The 25,328-nt window shown below is 35.7% G+C and overlaps 2 protein-coding genes across 3 annotated transcripts in view; both read right to left on the bottom strand.

The window, feature by feature from the left end:
* Positions 1–17,835, bottom strand: part of LOC140151497 (uncharacterized) — a 28,359-nt gene extending 10,524 nt beyond the window's left edge. The window contains exons 1-4 of one of the 2 annotated variants that reach the window (XM_072173854.1): positions 16,788–17,835; positions 6,790–6,888; positions 3,748–3,828; positions 158–2,651 (exon numbers count right to left, since the gene is read on the bottom strand). In XM_072173854.1, the coding sequence (XP_072029955.1) occupies positions 2,421–2,651; positions 3,748–3,828; positions 6,790–6,837 (360 nt within the window). In that variant the 5' untranslated portion in view covers positions 6,838–6,888; positions 16,788–17,835 and the 3' untranslated portion in view covers positions 158–2,420. The remainder of the gene's footprint in view (positions 1–157; positions 2,652–3,747; positions 3,829–6,789; positions 6,889–16,787) is intronic. The other variant, XM_072173853.1, reaches the window with a different exon arrangement.
* A 90-nt stretch (positions 17,836–17,925) lies between these two features.
* LOC140151498 (uncharacterized) lies at positions 17,926–24,985 on the bottom strand. The gene is made up of 3 exons (XM_072173855.1): positions 24,873–24,985; positions 20,714–20,794; positions 17,926–19,479 (listed from the first exon to the last, which is right to left on the bottom strand). The coding sequence occupies exons 1-3, from the start codon at positions 24,918–24,920 to the stop codon at positions 19,249–19,251; spliced, it is 360 nt and encodes a 119-aa protein (XP_072029956.1). The 5' UTR covers positions 24,921–24,985; the 3' UTR covers positions 17,926–19,248.
* Between the last annotated feature and the right edge of the window lie 343 nt (positions 24,986–25,328).

Below are 25,328 nucleotides of genomic sequence, written 5' to 3'. Positions count from 1 at the left end.
TTTAAATCGGTACGCTGTTGTATTTATCTGACGTACGTGTTACCGGGACATGTTACCATACAAAAGTGTCCCGGAAAAAGTGTACTGTATAATATCTGCATAAAATGCCTACATTATTTTTCTCTGCTACAGGATAAATTAGGGTTTTCATAAATACCTTTTAAGATGTACAGTGATGCTTGTTGTTATTATTGAACACCGGGGTTGAACAACAAAATTATAATGTTATCGCGCATGATCAAACGTCTCCCACTTGTCTTGTTAACACACCACTAAATGAAGTCCCATTGAAATACACGTAAATATACGTGAAAGTTGGGTTTTTGGTAAACTATGTAAAAATTAGATTTTCCTTTCAAAATTATCAAATTTTTCATTTCTTTCTGCCTTTTTGTGGTAATTTTTATTCTTATATTGTATATTTGTGTGCGAATTGGGGGAGCTATTTACATATATTTTTATTTAGCCCAATATGAGTTATTCCTTTCATTTCATTACAAAAATAAATCTAGAAAATTGCCTTACTATTAATAATCATTTCATGCTTACATCTCAAGCTGGTATTTGTAAAAACCTATTGTCAGGCTTGCAGTTGAATATGTCTTCACCATGCAGTTGAATATAATGCCGTCTCCTTCCATCCACTAAATGTCACTTTAACCAACAGGCTTGTGTCGGCCTCAGAGATTTCTATGCAGACTCATTCTCCAATCCTCTCATCCTGTAAATGCAATCTCCCAAGACTGACATTTTTTGGCAGGCCAAAGGGGGGGGGGGCAAGCATTTTGGCCGGTCAAAAGGGGAGTTAAGCGATTTTTGACAGGTCGAAAGGGGGGGCAAGCAATTTTGGCACATATTTTGGGCACCGTATTGCACCATAAAAAGGTGTAGCAAAACGTTAGGAACACATTCAAAATATATGCGAAATTTCCTGCTCACTGCGCTCGCATTGTATGATAAGACAATTTTAAGGTTTAAAATTCTCACTATTTGGTTTGTCCAGGCTTTCCTTTTTTTATATAAATAATTAAATAAAGAATGAATATGGTAAGCTTCAGTATGTGCCTTGAACGTTTTATCTGTGCCTGAAAATAAAAATTTTCAATAAATCATATTTTCAAGCCAAAGATGCGTAATTAGATGTGCAGAACAAAAAAATGAGTCCTCTAAGGTCATGAGTGTCAACGGTGCATTATAGTGGGAAAGACGAGTTATTTCTCATTTATCATGTTTATAGTGTAGTATAGAAAATATAAAAAATTGGCGGAACTACAATCAAAACAATTAATGTTGGCACACTCTGGTATAATAACTGTTAATCACTGCCCCTCTCCCCCAAGTCAATGTTGATTAAAGCAATTTTGACATTGGACGCTCCAGTCCCCACAACATTGGTTGAGGGGGAATGGGGGATGGAAGGGGAAAGGGGAAGGTTTGTACTTCTCATCAAACATAGTTATACTAATTTCACTAAACTCTTGTAGCTCGCCATGCTGTTAAAGAACTAGCGAATTCTCATATGGCAATTTCTGACACAAAGATATCGGGACGATGACGCTGTGCGGAAGGTCGCGATTAACCCAAGTCAATAGACGTTCAGGGGACAAACATGACAACGGTCGCGCCTCTGCGCTACACAGTAAAATTGAATTGTGACCTACAACTTGTACATTACAACCCCCGTGGCGGTACTTAAACATGTGTACATTCCGTAATGCATTTTAGCACATATACCGTAAAGGTTCACCTAATGGCGCACATGAGCTCCTTTTCTTCATGGTAAATTTAACGTATGCAACGGGAGCTCATTCCAGCAAATAAGGGTCCGTGCCCTTATTTGCTGGTGCGATTTTTACGGGAGGGTGCGATTTTAAAGGTAGGGTATTTTTGGTTTGTGCCTAAAATTCCATTTATATCCAGGAAGCCCATATGCGCCATATGAGCGAGACTTTACGGTATATACTGGCATTTTCCCAGTGTGATATTTTCTCAAACATGCCCTCCGTAGCTGCAATGTATTCTGGGGTTACATTTAAACACCCTCTGGGTTCCTCAAGTGTTTAGAAGTCCATGTTCCCAATCCCGGACCACCTTCAATTGACATAATGTTGCGTGTGTGTTTGTATATTATATCGGATGGAGTTGTCGCAGTCCTCGGGTCACAACTCACAATCATGATGTTCGATCGATGCAAGGATTGTATTACTAGTATATAAATAGAGTGTTTCTATTTATTTTACATCAGGTTCCATGCAACAAATTGTGAACATCAGCGAAGCCGTAGACAATCGAGTACATCAAACATTTCGTCAGCGGCAAAAATAAACATAGCACCAAAAATTAATATTACATTCAGAGAAGGTATGAACAAAACAAAAGTTTTGTAATTATTAAAGCCTTTTCTCGGTTTTGATACATTGTCATCTTGCAAAGAAAAACTCATACTGTGGTCTAGGTCTAGGATATTGCATAACATTGGATGCTTTCATAGTGAATCCCCTTGATGCTAGCATTTTAAAGAACTGAATTTGAGTGTACTGTAGTAGTCCTGATGCGCCCACGTTGACTTTTAGACAATGAACATCTGGTTTACGCTTTATGGTTTGACTAGACGTCATTGAACTAATATGGGGATATAGTTCATCTAAAATCTGTTAGAAAATATAAAAAATAAAATGTCAAACGTCAGTTTTGCCTATAACACAATATAGTGGGTTAAAAGACCACATTTCAAATGATGGACAATGGTTAGCAATGAACAGTGACTCAAAAGTCACCATATTATTTTACGCTCATACATCTCAGTCTTGTGGAAGTAGCTACCAAAGGTCTAGTCTCGGTCCCAGATTTGTGCTCCTTCGTCACTAAACAAACCGTCTGGTGACAACCTCATAGTACGTCTTTTCTGGTTGGCTGAACATCAACTCCCGAAATACTGGCGTTAAATTTGCTGTCAATCAATGCTGGGCTTCAGCGTATGCAGCAGTTGATGGATAGCTATGCGGTTACATACATCCACACAATGTACGTGAGTACGCGCTGCAAGTCGCGTATACATGAAAGGCGATATCAGACGATCGGCGCCTTAGTGGCTAGCGTACATTTTTCGTTTGCGGTATTTACAAATAGTGGAGGACCTATGATGTTTAGTGTCACTTACACAAGTCACGTCCGGCCGCGTCCTATAGCCAATTGAAAACAGTTTTATTTGGAAATTCATTAACCAATTAGCGAATGTCATTTCGGGGTTGTCGTCAAACGGTTTGTTTAGTGACGCAGGAACACAAAGCGGCTGGGACCGAGACAACCAAAGGTAACGTTACCTTTTTACATGCTCTGCATATAACCCTGGTGAGTAGCTACTACCAACTATACAGTATCCCAAACGTCACGCTGTTATTGTATACGCTCATATAGATTCAATCTAATCGCAGCTATTGCCAAACCGATATAGCATCCAAAAAGCACGCTACAATTTTATACGCTCATCTAAATTGTTTTAGTAGCTACCTTTACCAACAACATATATCAACTTATTAAAACCGATTAGAGTAATTTATAACAAGCTTGACAATCCGATTTGACATATCAAATATCAAAGCACCATCTAAATAAAAACACAATAATAATAATAATAATAATAATAATAATAAGCATAATAATAATAATAATAATAACACTAATAATAATAATAATAATAATAATACATGTAATATTAATAATAATAATATGTAAGAAAAAATATACCGTTTCGTCTCCAAACACCAGAAGATCATAGTGCTTGGAAAATCCCCCTACAAGTGAAAACTGCAATGTCACAAAATCGCTCTGTAAACAAAACAAACTGTAAATAGGTTAACAAAAGATATTACACTATAATATATACATTATAGTAATATATTATGTAAATTTAAAAAAATCTAAAATCAAGAGAAAGAAATCTACTCGACTCTACATGTTCATATGTATATATCTAAAAATACAATATTGTGCGTCCATGGATTTGGTGTGTGCGTCATTTGCCCATGTTTCATTGTACATGTACAGTATAAATTCATCTATATAGTTAAGGGATCTGAAATGAGCGTTTAGAGCGTTTCGACAGTATTTTTTATGGGACATGAGAGCACCACAGACGTATCGAATTGCATTCTGAATACGAATAATGTCTTTCTGATATCAAATAATTTTCATTTTTTAAAAATCACGATATAATACAACTTTTATGACAAATTATAAAAATGTGATATTTTTCAAATTTTTGATATATAACAGTCCTCGAAGTAAATTTTATAAATCTAATGATATATTCTTAAAGTGTATGTAGCTGGAGGAAAAGCCGACGATCAATTGAAAATGTTGACCTTTCATATTGAAGATATGGATTTTTTCCCAAAAAGACCTAATTTTTTTGGTGTTTTGGGGAAAATATCCATATCTTCAATTCGAAAGGTCAAAATTTTCAACTGATCGTCGGCATTTCATCCCACCTACATACACGTTAAGTATAAATCATCAGATTTATAAAGTTTACTTCGAGTACTGTTAAATATCAAAAATATCAATTTTTAATGATTTGCCCTAAAATGTGTATTACATTGCGAATTTCAAAAAATCAAAATTATTTGATATCAGAAGGACATTCTTCGTATTCAGAATGCGATTCGATATGTCTGATGTGCTCTAATGTCCCACAATAAATACTGTCCAAACGTTCATACCCCTTCCCTTAAGAATTTCCAGAAATGAGTATCATCAAAATTGCAAATGGGCAAATACCCGTTAAATTTTCCTTACCACCCTTAAATTGGCATTATAATACCTTTAAATTGAGATCAGTTTGAACTCGGTGGTATGTTGCGTTAATGGTACAGGGTGTCCTTGACAGAACTGTATCGTCGGGAACTATTATTGTTGGGGTATTTTAAGACATAAACCAACATAAGTAAATAACCGATGTGGTTGAGGAGTATGTCACTGAGCTATCACATACTTTTTGAATTTTGACAATTGACCGCTCCGTTTTTTAATAAAAGAATTTTACGAAGCTACCTCATTTTCTATCCGTTCCACCGAGTTCAATAGCTATCAGTAACAATAGACGCCTTATATGCTGATGATGCGCGTAGATTAATATTTCAATCCGTGGAAAGGTTTGAGAATTAGAGTTTCGTAAAATTCTTATATTTCAAGAACGGTGTGGTCAATTGTCAAAATTCATAAGGTAGGCCTATATAGTTATATCGTTATGAGTGCCGAATACGCAAAATTGCGGTTCTGAGTAAACGGCGTTTGAAAATCTTGGTACCATTACATTGGTCCTTCTAAAAATGTATAACATTCGTGAGCACACATTTGAAATGTAAATTATAGAAGTGAATGTACACGAAATATTGGCAATACTTGCATGTTCTGAAATAATCAATATATCCCTCAAAACGCGTTTTAACAACTATTCGTCTTTATGCTGTACCCAAAATCTCTCTACCCCTGTGCAGAGAGGGGTCGAATACGCATTCAACCACTTATGTATCTTCTATCCAGTGATACCAAAATAAGTACAAACATTCCTCACATGATATTGCTGTGGTTTAATAATGTGAGTGCGCACCCGTGAAATTGGAAAATCCCGGAAAATCATACGCACCTCCGATGACGTCACAGATGTTGATGACGTCAAACAACATATGTAACGTCATCGGATGTGTCCTAGTACTACATCACTAGCAACAACAATCTTCAGAGCAATAACATCCGCTGAAGACGCCGGTTGACCCGGCGAAAGCGCACCGGTGAGTGAACCAAATTCGAGTAGGGTAGAAGTATAAATTTGCTTTCTATTAACCTGACACATATTTACAAGCATACAAAAACTCAATTTGCTCAAAACTCTCGATTCGTCACTCTGCCGAATTCATAACGATATGATAGCTGATGTTTTCCTCAACCACGCCAGTTGTTTAATTATGTTTAGTTAATACCGAAACAATTAACTTTTTGACGCTACAGTTCTTTCAGGGGCACCCTGTATACGGGGTAATTAAAAATAAAGAAATACAAAAGAATTGCCATGCCAGATACGAATATCATTGAAATTGCAGGAGGGCAAATACCCATCATTTTTCCTTAACACCCCTAAAGTGGCATTATATTATCTTTAAAATGAGACCAGTATGAACTTGGTGGTAATTTAAAATAAAGAAATACAAAAGCATTTTAGCATTTGCCCTCATTCAATTTTAATGATATCCATATCTGATAGTTCTTTTGTATTTCTTTATATTTAATTGCCCCGTATATCGTTAAAGTGCAGTGATTTATAGTGCACTACTCACGGGCACAACGCTTAGACGTTGATCCACAAGCCTCAGCACACTATACAGGTTGTCGCTGACCACTACGGCCCCACATCATTCCATAAATCATTTAACAACTCAGGGACATTGCAGCTGCAAGAGCGCACACCCTGGCAATTCTTTTGTATTTCTCTATATTTAATTACCGCGTATATCGTTAACGCAACATCCGGGCGCAACATACCACCAAGTCGAAACTAGTCCCATTAAAAGCTATTATAATGCCAGTTTATGAGCTTTGAGGACAAATTGATGGGTATTTGCCCTTAATCAATTTTAATGATATCCGTATCTGACAATTCTTTTGTATTTCTTTATTTTTGTTGTGCTTATGTTGGTGGGGTGTGTTAAGGTAGGTGGGTGTTGTGTGAATTGGGTGGTATATGGGTGGGTGTGTACCTGCTCGCCTTTGTGTAAACCATACATTACATACCTCAACTTTGACGACTGGATAGGCAGGTGGCGGGGTTTCATATGCCATGGTTTCTTACTTCCTAACTGAAATATATCTATCCGTCAAATTCGTCAATGCCTAAATAATATGATAATGTGAATAATAATAATAACAACAATAACAATACATGTAATAATAACACTAATCAAAACATAATCTACGATGATCGCGTGCGATTTTTTGACAAGATTACATCCGCCCTCTTCTTCAGCAGGGACATGTCCTTACGTTAATGCGTCTCCAGTTGTTCGACCTTACCTGGAGATCGCTTATCTACAGCCTTGCGGGAGGGGTGTTAAGTTTTGCCGTTCGTTCCTCCATCGACTTTTTGCCCACTTTAAGTAACCTGCGTACTTGGGGTAAAAGGACTAATGCTAACTGCAAACTGTGTGGGAACAAAGAAACACTTCGGCCACAATTTTTGCTGACATCACCGAGTCGACGGGTCATGATGCAGTCATGGTCCATGGCAAAGGCGATTCGACCTTTGTGGCATTAAACCCAGTTAACAGGAAATTAATCCAGTAAATCGATTCAGTAAAGCAAATAAGCTCATGCATTCGATCACTAACGGCAACAAGCTTCGGTCGATTACCCCAGCTGCAGCGTGTGTAAACTCTAATTTGCATAGAGGCTGTACGTGAAATTATTGATTGGCTCCAAACAAAGGATTTGAACCGGTGCACGTAATCATGGCGCAGTGCAGTCCATTCAATCAAATGTTGTCATCAACCTATTTGATCGCAGTGCATTGTTATGTGTGTGAGACGAACTGTCGCGGTTGATTGCAATCAAACAAACGATGTCTTATGTATTACCAAGGATGATCTCCTGGATGGGGCAGCTTTAATTAGCATGAGGCCGCATTGATATGTAAATAGCGTATTGTTATTTAAATTTGTGCCCAGACGTATTGAGGGCGACAGTCATGTTATCCAGACGGAGAATGGCTGCATATGCCGGGCATGTCAATTTGCTGAGTGAAGGCTGATAATCACCTTTCTGTATAGGTAATAAGCTAGTACCGGTATATTTCGTGTACCAGTTGGTTATAACAAAAAATTAGTATCATATTAAATATATTAAATGTATAAACTTTGAAATACATGAATTTGAAGAGCAGAGCTTCGAAATGTAGCTAAGTCAGGTGATGTGAAATTCTGCTGCGTGACCCCCTCTGCGTGGTAGAATTATATTCATAAAACATTGAATTTAACAGATATCATGGGTAGCCAACCACGATTTATCAGCATTTAAAATATATGTTAATTAACAAAGATAAATAATAAAGAGTACACATGGCAATTAACTAGTAAACAAGCCTGAAATCTTAAAATGTTGCCACGTGATTTCCCGAACACATGATATTTCAACATGTGACCACTATTCAGATTTACCGTAAATATTTGGAGTATGCTTGCACATCATGCACATACACTGTGCATTTCTTTACTTCCGTATAAAATCAATAATTCATGCTGGGAGCCAAGTAACATTGTCTGCTCAATGCAGATTGGTATTTTATTTTTACTTGAGAGCATAATAGAAATACATAAAGACGAATAAGGCGCCATGATGGAAGGTCAGGTCGGGTATCAAAGGTTATTATAACTTAAATACTACTTGTATTTCCCACCTTGCCTCTGTCACATATTTCCTTCATATTATTGACAGCAAGTCCTAATTTTGACTTTGCTATTGCAAAATGTCATTTCATATTAAATTAGTAGACTTTCTTTGAAAAAACATATCACTGGTGCCTGATGGGAATACCCGTCCGCCATTTCATTAAACTGGATCGTTTTCGCCTGTTTTGTGCCCAGATGTATTGGGGCGCGCTATACTCTCATTGAACAGGCAAAGTTCGCAAAACTAACAACGTTGTTATTTGCCAAACTCAATTAACATGATCCAAGGGTCGAACATGAATTATTCATAACGAGCTATAACGGATCGATAACTGGCCTCACTTTCTAGCTAGTAAACCAGCTGAATTTTTCATAGATTTTGCGTTGCTAATAGAACAACCGTGAATTTAGTGTCACCCCCTTGGTATTACTTTGTTCCGTGATGAAAATCGTGATGTTTTATTCAATCACTCTTGAAAAATGTATTTCTTTTGTAGGCCTATTACTTTGTTTTGTGATGAAAATCGTGATGTTTTATTTCATCACGCTTTAAAACAAACGATTTCTCATGTATTACTTTGTTTCGTGATGACAATTTTGATGTTTTATTTCATCACTCACGAAAAATTGATTTCTTATGTATTACTTTGTTTCGGGATGAAAATCGTGATGTTTTATTTCATCATCACGCTCTAAAACAAACGATTTCTTATGCATTATATTTGTTTTGTGATGAAAATCGTGATGTTTTATTTCATCACGCTCTAAACAATAATTATAGTTACATGCATTTCAAGAAAAAATCTTATTAAAACGGTAGGCCCTATGTTGTTTAGAAAAATGTAGAAAGTGATGATGATGATGATGTCGATGATGATGATGATGATGATGATGATGATGATGATGATGATGATGATGATGATGATGATGATGATGATGATGATGATGTCTCCAAAAGTGTCCCGGTTTGTTTTTCTTGCCCTAAATCGTGCGTATCTATTAATAAGGCACTTCAATAATCAATAATCAGTCCCGTGACGGCCTCCACTAACTAGCTACTAACTTGGGTTTATGGGCGCTGATATTTCATGTTCACTGTCACTTATTTATCAGAAAAGTGCGACCATTTGTCAATCACCTACAGTACCCAATTTCGGCATACTATATAAGAAACTCATCATGATGATTGCCAGAGAATAGTTAAAATGTAGCTTGTACCGTTTTTTGTGGCATCCTTCAGAAGTGAGCGGTCCGATACCAATATTTTCGGTCAAATCTCCATTCAATTAACACGGGGAGTTGGCTAGCTATGCCTTGCCCTCACTCATATTTTACAAAAGTGCGACTATTTCTGAACATCTAACGTAGCTGTAATTTTAGGTCATGTTAGAGAAATATATTTGCTAGAAGTTTGGAGAATAGCTAACATATTGGCTGGTTATTTTTCACACAGTGATGTTAACTAGGCAAGTGCCCATTCTTCCAACGTAGATCATTTGTAGGGGTCACGCGTCAATGGTGAGAGCACTGTGTATTGTGTATAGGAAAACGGACAGTAACTGCAGTATGTTCTCTACTGGTGGGGGTTCTATCCCTCATAACATCCTGATCACCAATTGGGTGATTGGGTCAGTGGGTGATAGCATGATTTTTGGCATTCGGCGAGAGCAAAATTTAAAAAATATGGGATCATTGGGTGAGAATATGACCTTTTTTTAAATAGAAACTTTGGGTGAGAGCCGAAACAGCGCCAAAGGAAGATCTAACGTCGAATTTCTAGTTCTAAATGGCTTTAAATTTCTTTGTTTGTTTTTCAAAATAAATAACAAAATCAGTGATAAATGAAAGTTGCTGTTCAAATTGAAAAATAAGGGTCTTTGGGTGACATATCAAATGGAAAAATAGGGGGTCTTCGGGTAAAATAGCATGTGTTCGTGATAAAATCATAGGGCCTGCACTTTGGCTTGACATTTGAAAGGGGTGTGAATTAATTTTTGGATACGCCCCTATTATAATTAGGTAATACTCGAACACATTCCCTATACATGTACCACATGTAGTAAATCTGTCTGCTTTATCTGTATTGTGCCTTTCTTAAGCAAATAGTTAAACACGATTTCATCAAACATTATAACAATAGCTCTTTTACAGTGTGCAATCATCCCGGGCAATAATTGGGCAATAATAGAGGATGTGCGTGAAATTATTGATTAGCTCCATACAAAGGATTTGAACCTGTGTCCTTCACCGTAATCATGGCGCAATGCAGTGCATTCAATCAAACGTTGTCGTCAACCTATTTGATCCTATAGTGCATTTGTTATGTGTGTGAGACGAGCTGTCGCGGTAGATTGCAATAGCTTGTAATCATGCTTTTGTTGAATGAATTTGAGTACTCCGCCATATTTACGGTATGAACGTCATAATCTAGGTGATTATTTGCATTGGATGTCTTGAATACGCTGGCGTAGTTGTGTAATAATCGGATTAATGCTATAACAGTAGGTGAATACAAGTTTTGAATATATCGCGTTGCAAAGCCCCATTCAGTGATCCCAGCGAAAGTGAAAAAAAAATCAAATTGTTACTTTTATAAAAATTTTAATGAAAAAATGGCAAAAACCCAAGAAAACGGCAGTATCGACGAAGTTGAAGCCCCATTCAAATAGGCCTACATGTAGCTAATTTATATATACTGTCAGTATATAAATTAAATCAGTTCAATTCACGCCGAGTGTCCTTGACAGGTTTGACTCTGCTTCAGCGGTCATGAAAGAATTCAAAAGATAACCTCTGCCCCAACAATCCCAAGCAATTGTCTGAAACTGCTCTTCGGATGATGATAGTCATATAATGATCAAAAGATTATTACTGACTATATCATTGTACAAAATCTGAATTTTGATTATTTTTACGATCGTCCAGATGAAAAAATCACTGAATGGGCCGTTAGTTCCCTCCACTCCTTACCCTGGCAATATGAATCAAAAAAAATAAAGAAAAAATTAAATAAAACAAAAAAAAAAAAAAGACAAAGAAAAAGAAACAATAAAAGAAAAACAAATATGAAAAGTTCGAACAATATTTGGTTTATAAAATTAATGTGACCGTGATGAGGCTCGAACTCACCACCTTCCGATTTAAAGTTCGAAGCGCTCGTGTACCAAATTCTGACGCCTTACCAAGTGAGCTGTGCTCCTGAGATACGAAATAAAAATAAAATAATACACTGTATACCTGCTTGTGTCGGTAATTGATTTGCTCAAATTCCATAATGGTACAGTGCAACAGAGCAAAAATGCCCAAAATTTAAAAGCTATATAATTTATGAACAATATACACTACACATAAAAATATTAATACAAGGGAATTTCAACATAAGAATCCAAACAATTAAGTACCAACATGCACAGCTTTGTCCTTATATCACATTTGGGTTTTTAACAAAATGTTATCAAACCTCTACTGTGATTGGCAGCTGCACAAGGCATCTCTTTGATAGCTGATAATGGCCATCCATTCAGCAAGTGGCTACTAACTGACCTTGACAGGCTTGAATGAGCACTGTCATCTGCTACAAAACCATCACACTCTAGGACCTGGTCGCCTATATTAATTTACTAGTCAACATTTGCATAGGAACCGCATAGTCGGAGGCAAGGTTCATTATTGATTGGAGATTATATACGTATTCATTACTAATAGACAAGTAATATATATGTGATGCGATCAAGCAAAATCAGTCGGAACTCGGCAATAATAAATTTTCAGTTTCTTACAGGATAGTAAAACACATTTACAAAGCTGGATTTTGCAGAAAATCCAATTGAAATTGAACAACCAGTTCCAAAGATATGAGCAATTAAAGAGTTTCCAAAACAAGAAGAAACAAAAGGAAATATTTCCTTTATTTGGCTATATCTCAAAATCAATATTTCCGAGTTCCGACTGATTTTGCTTGATCGCATCACATATATATATCGTGTGTTTGCGATTTATTCCGTAATCAATAAGTATGATGAACAAACGCATTTCTGCCAGAAGCACTCACAGCGTAGTGGTATTCGATCTCGACTGTTAAATAAAAGGTTGTGGGTTCGAACCCTGGTAGAATTTTAATTGGAATAAATTTGTTTTTCTTTTGTTAAAGGGGCATTTCGTGATCCACAGCCTCATCCCCCCACTTTACACCACTGGATACCTCTGGCTACATAATGTTTATGTACCAAATATTTCTTGCAGATTAATTCGTTTAACAAAAATATCGCCAAATTTGAATTTCGTTCTGGTGCACCAGAACGAAATTACAACACATTGTCTATGGAGCAGTGTAATACACATAATCATGCATAACTCGCAAACGCAAAATAGGAATCAACTGAAATTTTGGAAATAAGCTTTTTTCGTGGATATCTACTGAAAAATGTCATAAAAAGAGGATGCTAGGATCACGAAATCCTCCTTTAAGTAAGAGGTAATAATTATGGCAATAAATCCGCCGTATAAAACTGAACACAGCTCAATCCAGCCTCATATAGGCCTATATCATGTAAATGTATTATGTGATGCAAATGTTGACTAGGAAAAAAATATCGCGACCTGGTCACTATAATGCTACAGGGAGCACAGTACTTTGACAATGGAGTGAAAGACTATTATTATTGATTAGGCGCGGATTCTAAAAGTACAGCTCCTATGCGTGTGTAGCAAAAAATTGGAATAGAATGTTTGGAATCATGTAACTAAAATACTAAATGCATTCTGCAAAATGTGCTCTTACCAATTTATAAAGCATTTCATTAGCTTTAATTTGACATATTGTTTGACATGTTTGGAATTATGGTAAATCATTAAATAAAATATTTATTAATTAATCAATTATGTCAATTAATAAAAATTTAATGCAAATATGCATATTTTCTCTGACAGAATTGTAGGATTTGACAAGAGCCATCTTTCTTGTAAGTTTGATTCTTATAACATACCGGTATCGTATTGCGTCCCGTTATAGTTGCAGAAAAATACGCGTGCAGGACACACATACGCACACCCACCCCCACGCCCACACACACCCAGAGGATCGTACCGCTTTACAATCGTATAACATTCATTGGCGCTAGTAGTAGTAAATTCCAATTTTCTTTGCTTTACCTCACTTGTTCTGCTCAAAATTAAAAGGGGACATATCTGACAGTAAAAGCTTACATTTTATGGAAATTATGTTTAAATTTGCTTAAACAGCACAAAACAGATAAAGCAGACTAATGTACTATACATAGGCCTATACATGTATGGTATGCCAGGGACTGTTTAAGAATATATCATTAGATTTATGATATTTACTTCGAGGACTGTTATATATCAAAAATGTGAAAAATATCAAATTTTAATAATTTGTCATAAAATTTGTATTATATCGTGAATTCCAAACAATGAAATTTATTTGATATCAGAAAGACATTCTTCGTATTCAGAATGCGTTTTCTTTGTCTTTTTTTTTCTTTTCTTGTTTTATTTATTTTTTCTTTATTTTTCTTTGATTTATATTGTCAGGGTAAGGAGAGTAGGGAACTAAAGGCCCATTCAGTGATTTTTTGATTTTTTTTTTCATCCCGACGATCGTAAAAATCATCAAAATTCAGATTTTGGATACTAGACTGCGGAACTCAGTCTTCAATGATAGTCAGTAATTTTTATATTTTGGACATTATTATGACTATCATTTGAGGACTGAGTTCTTATGATCCGAGGAGCAGTTTCAGATAATTGCATGGGATTATTGGGGCAGAGGTTATCTTTTGAATTCTTTCATGACCACTGAAGCATAGTCGAACCTGTCAAGGACACTCGGCGTGAATTGAAAGACCATGTCACTCGCCACAAAAGAATGTCAAAGGTCATAAAAAGGCCTATGGCTGATTTTGTACGTTTCGTCATTGTCATAGATGTGCTAACATAGCTTGCTAGTGTAGTGGTTCAGCCGAAAGCCGTGTGTCTAAGACAAAAAAAAATAATGCATTTACGTGAGTCTGTAATTTATATACCGGTACTGACAGTATATAAATTAGCTACATGTATTTGAATGGGGCTTCAACTTCGTCAATACTGTCGTTTTCCTGTTGTTTTTTTTTGCCATTTGTTTTTCATTAAAAATTTATACACAATTTGATTTTTTTTTCACTTTCGCTGGGATCACTGAATGGGACTTTGTAGCGCGGATTATTCAAAACTTGTTTTTACCTACTGCTATATAGTATTAATCCGATTATTACATAACTTTGCCAGCGTATTCAAGACATAGGTTATGTAAGGGATAAACTGTACATGGGTATAGGGTATAGAGGCCCTGCATGCTTTTATCGATTGGCTCCAAACAAAGGATTTGAACCGGTGTCCTTCACCGTAATCACGGCGCAGTCCATTCAATCAAATGTCGTCACTGTGCGAGACGAACGATGTATAAATCTGGAGGTCACATCATCACTTATCATGCTTATTGTAAAAAGTTTGTCCAATGCATATACTGTGTGTATTGTTCCCGGGTATTGTCAATGCAGTCAAGCAAACAGGTATTATATTTTGAAAAGGCCGCTATAGTATATTCACAGGGGTGTCTTGAATGGCCAATCATATGGGACATAATCAAATTGCAGTGACTGCTTCCTTTGTTACCACATGTCAGTCATCTTGTGATTATTGGACCATGTAAACCTGCAAAAACGAGCCAAAGTGCAGGCCCTATGATTGGGTCTTTGGGTGACAGCGACGCTGAAAAGGGGGTCTTTACAGCCCTGCGTGTACGCGTCACCTCCAAAATGGGAGTACCCCCGGGTTATATTATGCTATGCATTTTACCCTTTTAAACTTTTTGGGCGGGTGCGGCGTGCCGCACCCGCCCTATATTCTCTGACTATTGACCTACTTTTTCACATGCCGCAGTGTTGAGAAAATATTCGTGACGGTTATATGGGCTAAATTAATAGCATCGTGAAGGTCATATATATCATTTTATACTGACAGCTTCGGCATGTACTTAAATACAGCTTGTATGTGCATTGTGTTCAGTGTGTACATAGGCTATTTACTTTTCAAATCTTGTGACAAATAGTGCTTGCTGATGCTTGTATAAGGTATTATAGACAAATTATTAGAATATATGTGTACCAATAGAAATGGCCCAGGTTGAATAAAATAAAAAAACATATGAATGAATATTTTATTCCCTGGATTATTTTTGTTGGGACAAAATAATGATATAGTTTGACGCTTTGAAATACAGTTATGTTAATCATAATAAAGCTACAAAGTTAAAAAATAATATCGAAATATTGTAAAATCAAACTTTTCCCCTCATAAGTTGTATCAAAACATTGAAAACAACATATTGAGGAAATTGATATGACAGATTTTTAAACTTTGATATGGAAAGATACCCCAGACCTGTTGTCTCACCAGAGAAGATGAGCAGAAGTCTTTCTATCTGATGATAAAAAAAACCTCTAGGTATGATTACGAAAATGTTTTATAACAATGTTTATATTAAATGTTAACATAAAACGTCTTCTGTTATGATGTGAAGGGTTAATATAAAAACAGGGAAAATCTGTTCCAACTGACCAGCAAAGAACAAAGGATAAGCAATAGATAAGATTAAAATCAGGGAAAATATGACACAACCTCCAATGGGGGAATAACAAACGTATAAACGTATAAAGTTAAAAACTCTTTTAACTTTGTTTATACGTTTTGTGTTATTCCCCATTGGAAATCGATGTTGTGTCATATTTTCCATGTTTTCAATTGTGAACTTGACTTACTCATTCTTTCATTTCTCTTGACAATGTTTCTTTTGCCCGCCCTATTCCTTTTAAAGGAATTTTTATAAAATACATAATTACAGACATAATTATGTTATTACCATGCACATTCCCACCTTCATCATGTTCGTAAGTAACAAGCACGGATAGTGGTTCTCTTTTATAGTGGGATGGTCACCATGGTCACACGGTTGTAAGCTGTAAGTTATATTATCATGATTATTATTATCAGATCATGAACATGCATGAAAGCCATGAACGAATTGTATGGTACTATGGCTGACCTCATATCCCTGGACTGACTCAGACTTAATCATCGTAAAGGATAGTACTACGCTTAATACTATATACTACAGTGTATAGCTAATATAGAACATTTAAATCGGTACGCTGTTGTATTTATCTGACGTACAATTACCGGGACATGTTACCTTACAAAAATGTCCCGGAAAAAGTGTACTGTATAATATGTGCATAAAATGCCTACATTATTTTTCTCTGCTACAGGATAAATTAGGGTTTTCATAAATACCTTTTAAGATGTACAGTGATGCTTGTTGTTATTATTGAACACCGGGGAGCAACAAAATTATAATGTTATCGCGCATGATCAAACGTCTCCCTCTTGTCTTGTTAACACACCACTAAATGAAGTCCCATTGAAATACACGTAAATATACGTGAAAGTTGGGTTTTTGGCTAAACTATGTAAAAATTAGATTTTCCTTTCAAAATTATCAAATTTTTCATTTCTTTCTGCCTTTTTGTGGTAATTTTTATTCTTATATTGTATATTTGTGTGCGAATTGGGGGAGCTATTTACATATATTTTTATTTAGTCCAATATGAGTTATTCCTTTCATCCATTACAAAAAAATTTATTTTCTAGAAAATTGCCTTACTATTAATATTCATTTCATGCTTACATCTCAAGCTGGTATTTGTAAAAACCTGTTGTAAGGCTTGCACATGGGCAGTTGAATATATATGCCTTCACCTTCCATCCACCTCAGAGATTTCTTTGCAGACTCATTCTCCAATCCTCTCATCCTGTAAATCTCCAATGCCCAAGACTGTCATTTTGGCAGGCCAAAGGGGGGAAGCATTTTGGCAGGTCGAAAGGGGGGGGTGGCAATTTTTGGCACATATTTTGGGCACCGTATTACGCCCTAAAAAGGTGTATCAAAACGTTAGGAACACATTCAAATATGCGAAATTTTCTGCTCACTGCGCTCGCATTTTTAAGGTTTAAAATTCTCACTGTTGGGTTTGTCCAGGCTTTCCAGTCTTTTGTTATAAATAAGGCCAAGTAAAATAAAAAACATGTTTCACGTCCGGGTTTTTGAAGAAAAAAAAAAGGAGGGGAGGGGGCTTTTTTTTTTCTCGCAAAATCAGTGTAAATACCCATAATTAGAGCTGTTTTAGCACATACAATAATGCCTGGAAAAAGGAGGAGGCCTCTTTTTCTTTCTTGTTCTGAGACAAAGGCCCCCTCTAACTATCAAAAAACCTTATAAAAATGTTTCTTGTATATTAGCAAGGCTATAGAAAGCATCTCTACTTCCTAGACATATTTTTGAAAAGTTATAACTGAATTTCAAAAATAAAAATAAAAATTGACGAAACCTCAAAAAGGAAGCGGGAGGGACGTGAAACATGTTTATTTTTTTTTATTTGGCCTAATTAAATAAAGAATGAATATGGTAAGCTTCAGTATGTGCCTTGAACATTTTGTCTGTGCCTGAAAATAAAAATTTACAATAAATCATATTTTCAAGCCAAAGATGCGTAATTAGATGTGCAGAACAAAAAAATGAGTCATCTAAGCTCATGGGTGTCTGCGGTGCATTATAGTGGGAAAGACGTGTTATTTCTCATTTCATGTTTATATTATATTATAGAAACTATCAAACATGACCTACAACTTGTACTTTACCACCCACGTAGCGGTACTTATACATGTATGTACATTCCGTAATGCATTGTAGCACATATACCGTAAAGATTTACCTAATGGCGCATATGGGCTCCTTTTCTTCATGGTAAATTTTACGTATGCAACGAGAGCTCATTCCTCTGAATATTCTAACAAGAATTAAGGGTCCGTGCCCTTATTTGCTGGTGCGATTTTTACGGGAGGGTGCGATTTTAACGGTAGGGTATTTTTGGTTTGTGCCTAAAATTCCATTTATGTCCATATGGGCGATACTTTACAGAGCCCAGAGGAGGGCGGGTTAGTGTAATGGTCTTCTCACTCGCTTCTCACCACTGTGGCCCGGGTTCAATTCCCCGCGGTGCCACATGTGAGTTTGGTTGCCGATCCGGGTGCTCCGGTTTTCCTCCTGCTTCTAAAATCGGACCTCTTCCCATATCCCTGTCCCGTCATATCTAGAGGCATCCCTTGAATTTAGTAGCCTCTGAGCACTATTGGGTTTAGCCTGGCTTCGGCCGAATGTTATAAATAAATAAATAAATAAATAAATAAAAGTATATATACTGGCATTTTCCCAGTGTGATATTTTCTCAAACATGCCGTCCGTGGCTGCAATGTATTCTGGGGTTACATTTAAACACCCTCTGGGTTTCTCAATTGTTTAGAAGTCCATGATCCCAATCCCGGACCACCTTCAATTGACATAATGTAGCGAGTGTGTTTGTATATTACAGAGATGGCGTTGTCGCAGTCCTCGGGTCACAATCATGATGTTCGATCGATGAAAGGATTGTATTACTAGTATTTAAACTTAGTCTAGCCATTGAAGTTGTAACAACCATGATTTTTCCAGAAAGTGGAGAGTGTTTCTATTTATTTTACATCAGGTTCCATGCAACAAATTGTGAACATCAGCGAAGCCGTTAGACAATCGAGTACATCAAACATTTCGTCAGCGGCAAAAATAAACATAGCACCAAAAATTAATATCACATTCAGAGAAGGTATAAAAACAAGAGTTTTGTAATTATTAAAGCCTTTTCTCGGTTTTGATACATTGTTATCTTGCAAAGAAAAACTCATACTGTGGTCTAGGTCTAGGATATTGCATAACATTGGATGCTTTCATAGTGAATCCCCTTGATGCTAGCATTTTGAAGAACTGAATTTGATTGTACTGTAGTAGTCCCGATGCGCCCACGTTGACTTTAAGACAATGCACAGCTGGTTTACGCTTTATGGGTTGATTAGACATCATTGAACTTATATGAGGATATAGTTCATCTAAAATCTGTTAGAAAATATAAAAATAAAATGTCAAACGTCAAACGTCAGTTTTGGCTGTAGAACAATATATTGCGCTAAAACACCAAATAATGGATAATGGTTAACAATGAAGAGTGACTCAAAAGTCGCAATAGCATTTTACGCTCATACATCTCAGTCTTGTGGAAGAAGCTACCAAAGGCCACGCTACCTTTTTACACGCTCTGCATATAACCCTAGTGAGTAGCTACTACCAACTATACAGTATCCCAAACGTCACGCTGCTATTTTATACGCTCAATAGATTCAATCTAATCGTAAAAGTAGCTACTGCCAAACCGATATAGCATCCAAAAAGCACGCTACAATTTTATACACTCATCTTAATTGTTATAGTAGCTACCTTTACGAACAACATATAAAAGTATTGACATAAATTTGAGTAGCGTATAAGTATAATTTTGCTCTCTATTAATATATACAAGTTATGAAAACGGATTAGTTTGACAATCCAATTTGACGTATCTTACTTTATTAACGAAATGAAATCAAGAATGCATCCCAAAAGTCGGGTTTTATTTGGGCCGTGGTATTTAATTACATAAAATACCTCCGCCCAAAACAAAACCCTCCAATTTCCATAATGACGTCAAAATAATTGGTCCGCGGTTATTATTGTCTAATTCAATCAAGTATTCCAATGTCTTTATTCACAAGTATTCACAAGACTGGTATCAAACTAGTATTTTGACCTTTCATATTGAAGATAAACATTTTCCACCAAAAAGACCTAAATTTGTTTGCTGCTTTTGGGAAAAAATCCATATCTTCAATACGAAAGGTCGAAATTTTCAATTGATCGTCGGCTTTTCATCCCAGCTACATACACTTTAAGTACATATCATTAGACTTTTAACTATGAAAAATATCAATTTTTATTTGCCAATTATCATTTGCCATAAAATGTGTGTTATATCACGAATGAAAAATAAATCAAAATTATTTGATATCAGAAGGACATTCTCCGTATTTAAAATGCAATTCGATTTGTCTGATGTTCTCTCATATCACACAAAAAATACAGTCCAACCGTACATACCCCAGCCCTTAAGCTAGTCGTGCTCAAAGTTATGGCCACTCAACATTTTTATGCGTTTATCAAACATCTTATCGAAATGTATTCTGGATTATTCGACCTTAATTGATGACGAGTTAAATTTTATTTTAACGAAATAAGTCAAATGTAAGAAAAAATATACCGTTTCGTCTCCATACACCAGAAGATCATAGTGCTGGGAAAATCCCCCAACTAGAGAAAATTGCAATGTCACAAAATCGTTCTGTAAACAAAACAAAAAAGCTGTAAATATGTTAACAAAAAATAAAACCCTATAAGGGACGCATCATTTAACTTCCAGGGTGGGGGCTGAAAGTTTAAAAAACATCACTACATGAGCAAAAAAAACTTTCCCCACTATCAAAAATACCTTTATACAGGGTGAGTAAAACAAAAGTGCAATAGAGCAAAGAATCGATATTTATAATAATTTCTCGGGCTTGCATCGTTTATTTCCGATCCTCACATATATTAAGTTGTGTTTCGCATTGTCTTACGCCCTGCCAGGGTGAAGCATATAGGCCGCCTCCTTCTTCATTATTTAATATATAATTGGCCGCTGAGACACAATGAGAGAGTTATCATGGGGACTTAAGTTGAGATTGCCTGCGTACCGACTGTGAACTCAGGTTGTACAGTGGTAAAGCTCTGGACCGGTAATCCAGCGACCGGGGTTCAATTCGCGGAGTCCTGATTTTTTCTCTCTCAATATTTTCATATGCCAGTTTGCTCGAGCCCCAATCACGTCATTTAATCGATATTTATGTAAGAACCACGTTGAACTTTCCAATTATTAAAAGTTTATATAAATGACACACTCAATACGCACCCGTTGTGAAAAAATAAAGTCAATCACATCTACCGTTTAATTTTTATGAGTCATTTTGCTACGATACCCAATTTCATTATTTGTCCACGAGGTATTTTGAATGAGAGCACACAATGCACGATAAAGGCACCAGCTCTGAAACTGACTTTAACTAAAAATAAGGTTGATTTTTGCGTTATTTCAATTTCTTTTTTCTGTTAAAACAAACAAACTAACATTATTCCTTCATAGTCCTTCATACCTCACTCGACTTCAACTCCATTTTTTTTTAAATCCCAATATGTCCAACTTACTGGATATTTTATAATTCACTCCACTTCAATTTGCGCGTATTTCATTTCGAGATTAAAAAAACCGCCTACAAATGTGTATGTTTTTGATAGAAAATAAACATCTTTAAAGTAAAGGTAAAACGAAAAATAACAACAAGTAATGTTTCTTTTCCTTAAACAAGACCAAGGAAAATAACAATTTGGGTGCTCCATTTTATTTCAATGCCAATGAGGTTAAGAAAATAGCAGTTCCGAATCTACCTTACACAGAGTGGACTGACATTCAAATTTTAGATGTTTCTTGGACAAATATTAAAATTGGGTATCGCTATATAATGTGTCATAAAAACAAAACGGTAAATGCTAATTCCTTGGTTTTTTCACACAAGGTCACTAATGGATAAATCATTTATAAAATGTTTTAAAACCTAAAAGGTTCAAATCGGTTCTTAAATAAAAATAGATTCTTTTCTCTATTGCATATTTTTGGCCTCACCCTGTATTTAATTATAAACCTCCAAATTTCAGATTTACGTTAAGATATGATTTCTAGAAATTTACACAAAATTGCAGAATGATACATTTCAGCCAATAAAAAGAAAGCACTTGTTTACTATCGCTTTGGAAATCTAAAATTCATTCTCAATGGTTTTTATCGTTTCAATCGTTTTAATTCAGCACAGAAACCGTGGCGAAAACAAGAGTCAAAATACCTTTTTATTTAATCATAAACCTCCAAATTGTAGATTAAGGTTGAGACATGTTTTCAAGAAATTCTCAGAAAATTGCAGGACAACACGTGTTGGAGCAGAGAACGTATCTACACTTTCCATAATGGATTTCTTCCATATCAATTTTTTTGTACTGATTTCCTATTTTTGTGCCACATGGGTCGATACTCGATAGTGACTAATACCTCAGTGAATAGAGCACATCCAGATCCTGCAAAATAAATATGTTTATTTCTTGTCTAGCGACCCATGTTCAGCCTATTATCAAAATGAAAACAAAGGAAACCAGTAAAAAGTAATGGGTGTGTCAATTGAAATTAGGGGATGTACGGTATCATGTTGCAAATGATTCTGGGAAGGGTAAGATAGTGTCTCTGGGTTTTGAGTCGAAAAAAAAGGCCAATACCAAGATGTATTGCTGCTTCTTGATGAACATGGGGATCGAATTAGCTCTTGTCCGCTCTTGTTTACAATCGGGACCACGCTCGTAACCACGTATTAGCTTACTTATTATTTTAATTAATCACGTTACCTTTTTCTCACATAAAAGGGAAAACAATTTGACATTACAAGTAAGTGTGAACAAATCATATCCTTAATAAAAATTCCTTTAAAAGGAATAGGGCGGGCAAATGAAAAATTGTCAAGAGAAATGAAAGAATGAGTAAGTCTTCACAATTAAAAACAGGGAAAATATGACACAACATCGATTTCCAAGATAAAAGAGTTTTTAACTTTATACGTTTATACGTTTGTTATTCCCCCATTGGAGGTTGTGTCATATTTTCCCTGATTTTAATCTTATCTATTGCTTATCCTTTGTTCTCTGCTGAAACAGATTTTCCCTGTTTTTATTTTAACCCTTCACATCATAACAGAAGACATTTTATGTTAACATTTTATATAAAACATTGTTATAAAACTTTTGTAGATAATAGTTATTTAAAACATTTTCATAATCATACCTAGAGTTTTTTTTATCATCAGATAGAAAGTCTTCTGCTCATCTTCTCTGGTGAGACAACAGGGCTGGGGTATCTTTCCATATATCAAAGTTTAAAAATCTGTCATATCAATTTCCTCAATATGTTGTTTTGATACAACTTATGAGGGGAAAAGTTTGATTTTACAATATATCGATATTATTTTGTACCTTTGTAACTTTATTATGATTAACATAACTGTATTTCAAAGCGTCAAACTATATCATTATTTTGTCCCAACAAAAATAATCCAGGGAATAAAATATTCGTTCATATGTTTATTTATTTTATTCAACCTGGGCCATTTCTACTGGTGCACATGCATTCTAATAATTTGTCTATAATACCTTATACAAGCATCACAAGATTTGAAAAGTAAATAGCCTATGTACACACTGAACACAATGCACATACAAGCTGTATTTTTAAGTACATACGAAGCTGTCAGTATAAAATGATATATATGACCTTCACGATGCTATTAATTTAGCCCAAAGATAAGGAAAACTAGCAAAACTGGTGAACTGGTACTGTTCAAATAAAAACATCTGCAAATCTTGCTGCAATTTCCAAATAGTATTTCTATTACTTAAATAATTATTTTTGTTATTTCTTTTAATACAAACACATTACTGCCTTTGACGACTTTATTGTATTACTTACATATCAAAATCAAGTAATAATTACAAAACTCGCCGTAAACTATCACCTCTGTGGGTGTTTGAGATATAACCGGCACGAATATTTTCTCAACACTGCGGCATGTGAAAAAGTAGGTCAATAGAAGGTCAGAGAATATAGGGCGGGTGCGGCACGCCGCACCCGCCCAAAAAATCTGTTTACCTCCCTTTAACATTAAAGCCATATTATAACATTTGCTGAGGAGAACGCCCTCAAAAAAAATTTTAATTCAGGTTTTTACACGATTGTAATGTATTTTAGTAAACAAAGATTCTCTGCAAAAATCAAGACTTTAGGTGCTGTAGTTTTGTCTAAATCCGAGATTTTGACTAAACCGCCTGAATCAGCGTTTTATTATTACGATAGAAATATTAGTCGAACGCGTATGCGATGTCAACACACCCCTACGTACACGGCGTGCGGGACACACACACACACACACGCCAGAGGGTAGTACCATATTACAACCGCCGGCGTGACATGCATTGGCGCTAGTTGTAAATTCCGATTTTCTTTGCTTTACCTCACTTGTTCGGCTCAAAATTAAAAGGGGACATATCTGACAGTAAATGCTGATATTTTATTGAAAATTAATACTAATCTATTTTTAAAGAAATAATAATAATATGGCTTTAACTTGCATTTTACAAAATATTCATCGTATTTTATGTGAATATGTGTATGTAGGAGGATGGGGGTGTGCTTATGCTAGTGTGTGTGTTAAGATAGGTGGGTGTTGTGTGAAGTTGGTGGTACAGGGGTGGGTGTGTACCTGCTCGCCTTTGTGTAAACCATAATTACATACCTCAACTTTGACGACTGGATAGGCAGGTGGCGGGGTTTCGTATGCCATAGTTTCTTACTTCCTACTGAAATCTACCTACTATCTGTTCAATAATTCTTCAATGCCTAAAGAATACGAAAATGTAAATAATAATTAATAATAACGATAATAAAATACATGTAATAATAATAATAACACATTCACACCTTCATCTTCGTAAGTTTTAAACAAACCCGGAAAGTGGTTCTTTTTATAGTGGGATGGCTATCTCAAAGAACCCGGCGGTCACAGGGTTGTAAGTATAGATCTATAATGGCCATGTGTCCTGAACTTGCCACCCTCAGCGTTACATCACAAATATTATGAATTTGTATACCAATCGAGTTTCTAATTAGATTATCTCCACAATTATCAACCCTAAACTAGTAAAAGTATACATTTTTGGAAAGCTGAAGGCAAAAGCAATTTAAATGTACA

This window comes from Amphiura filiformis, chromosome 4, assembly GCF_039555335.1.
Source record: "Amphiura filiformis chromosome 4, Afil_fr2py, whole genome shotgun sequence".
Taxonomy (NCBI): domain Eukaryota; kingdom Metazoa; phylum Echinodermata; class Ophiuroidea; order Amphilepidida; family Amphiuridae; genus Amphiura; species Amphiura filiformis.
The sequence above is the reverse complement of the archived record's forward strand: the minus strand, read 5'-3'. Positions and strand labels throughout refer to the sequence as shown.

Bases quoted from the DNA above. Each gene is read 5' to 3' on its own strand.
- LOC140151498 (XM_072173855.1), bottom strand. From the start codon at position 24,920: ATGGCATACGAAACCCCGCCACCTGCCTATCCAGTCGTCAAAGTTGAG. The intron at 20,795-24,872 runs GTATGTAATTAT...TTTTGTTTACAG, and splicing joins ATCCAGTCGTCAAAGTTGAG to AACGATTTTGTGACATTGCA. The intron at 19,480-20,713 runs GTATATTTTTTC...ATTTTCTAACAG, and splicing joins TGGTGTATGGAGACGAAACG to ATTTTAGATGAACTATATCC.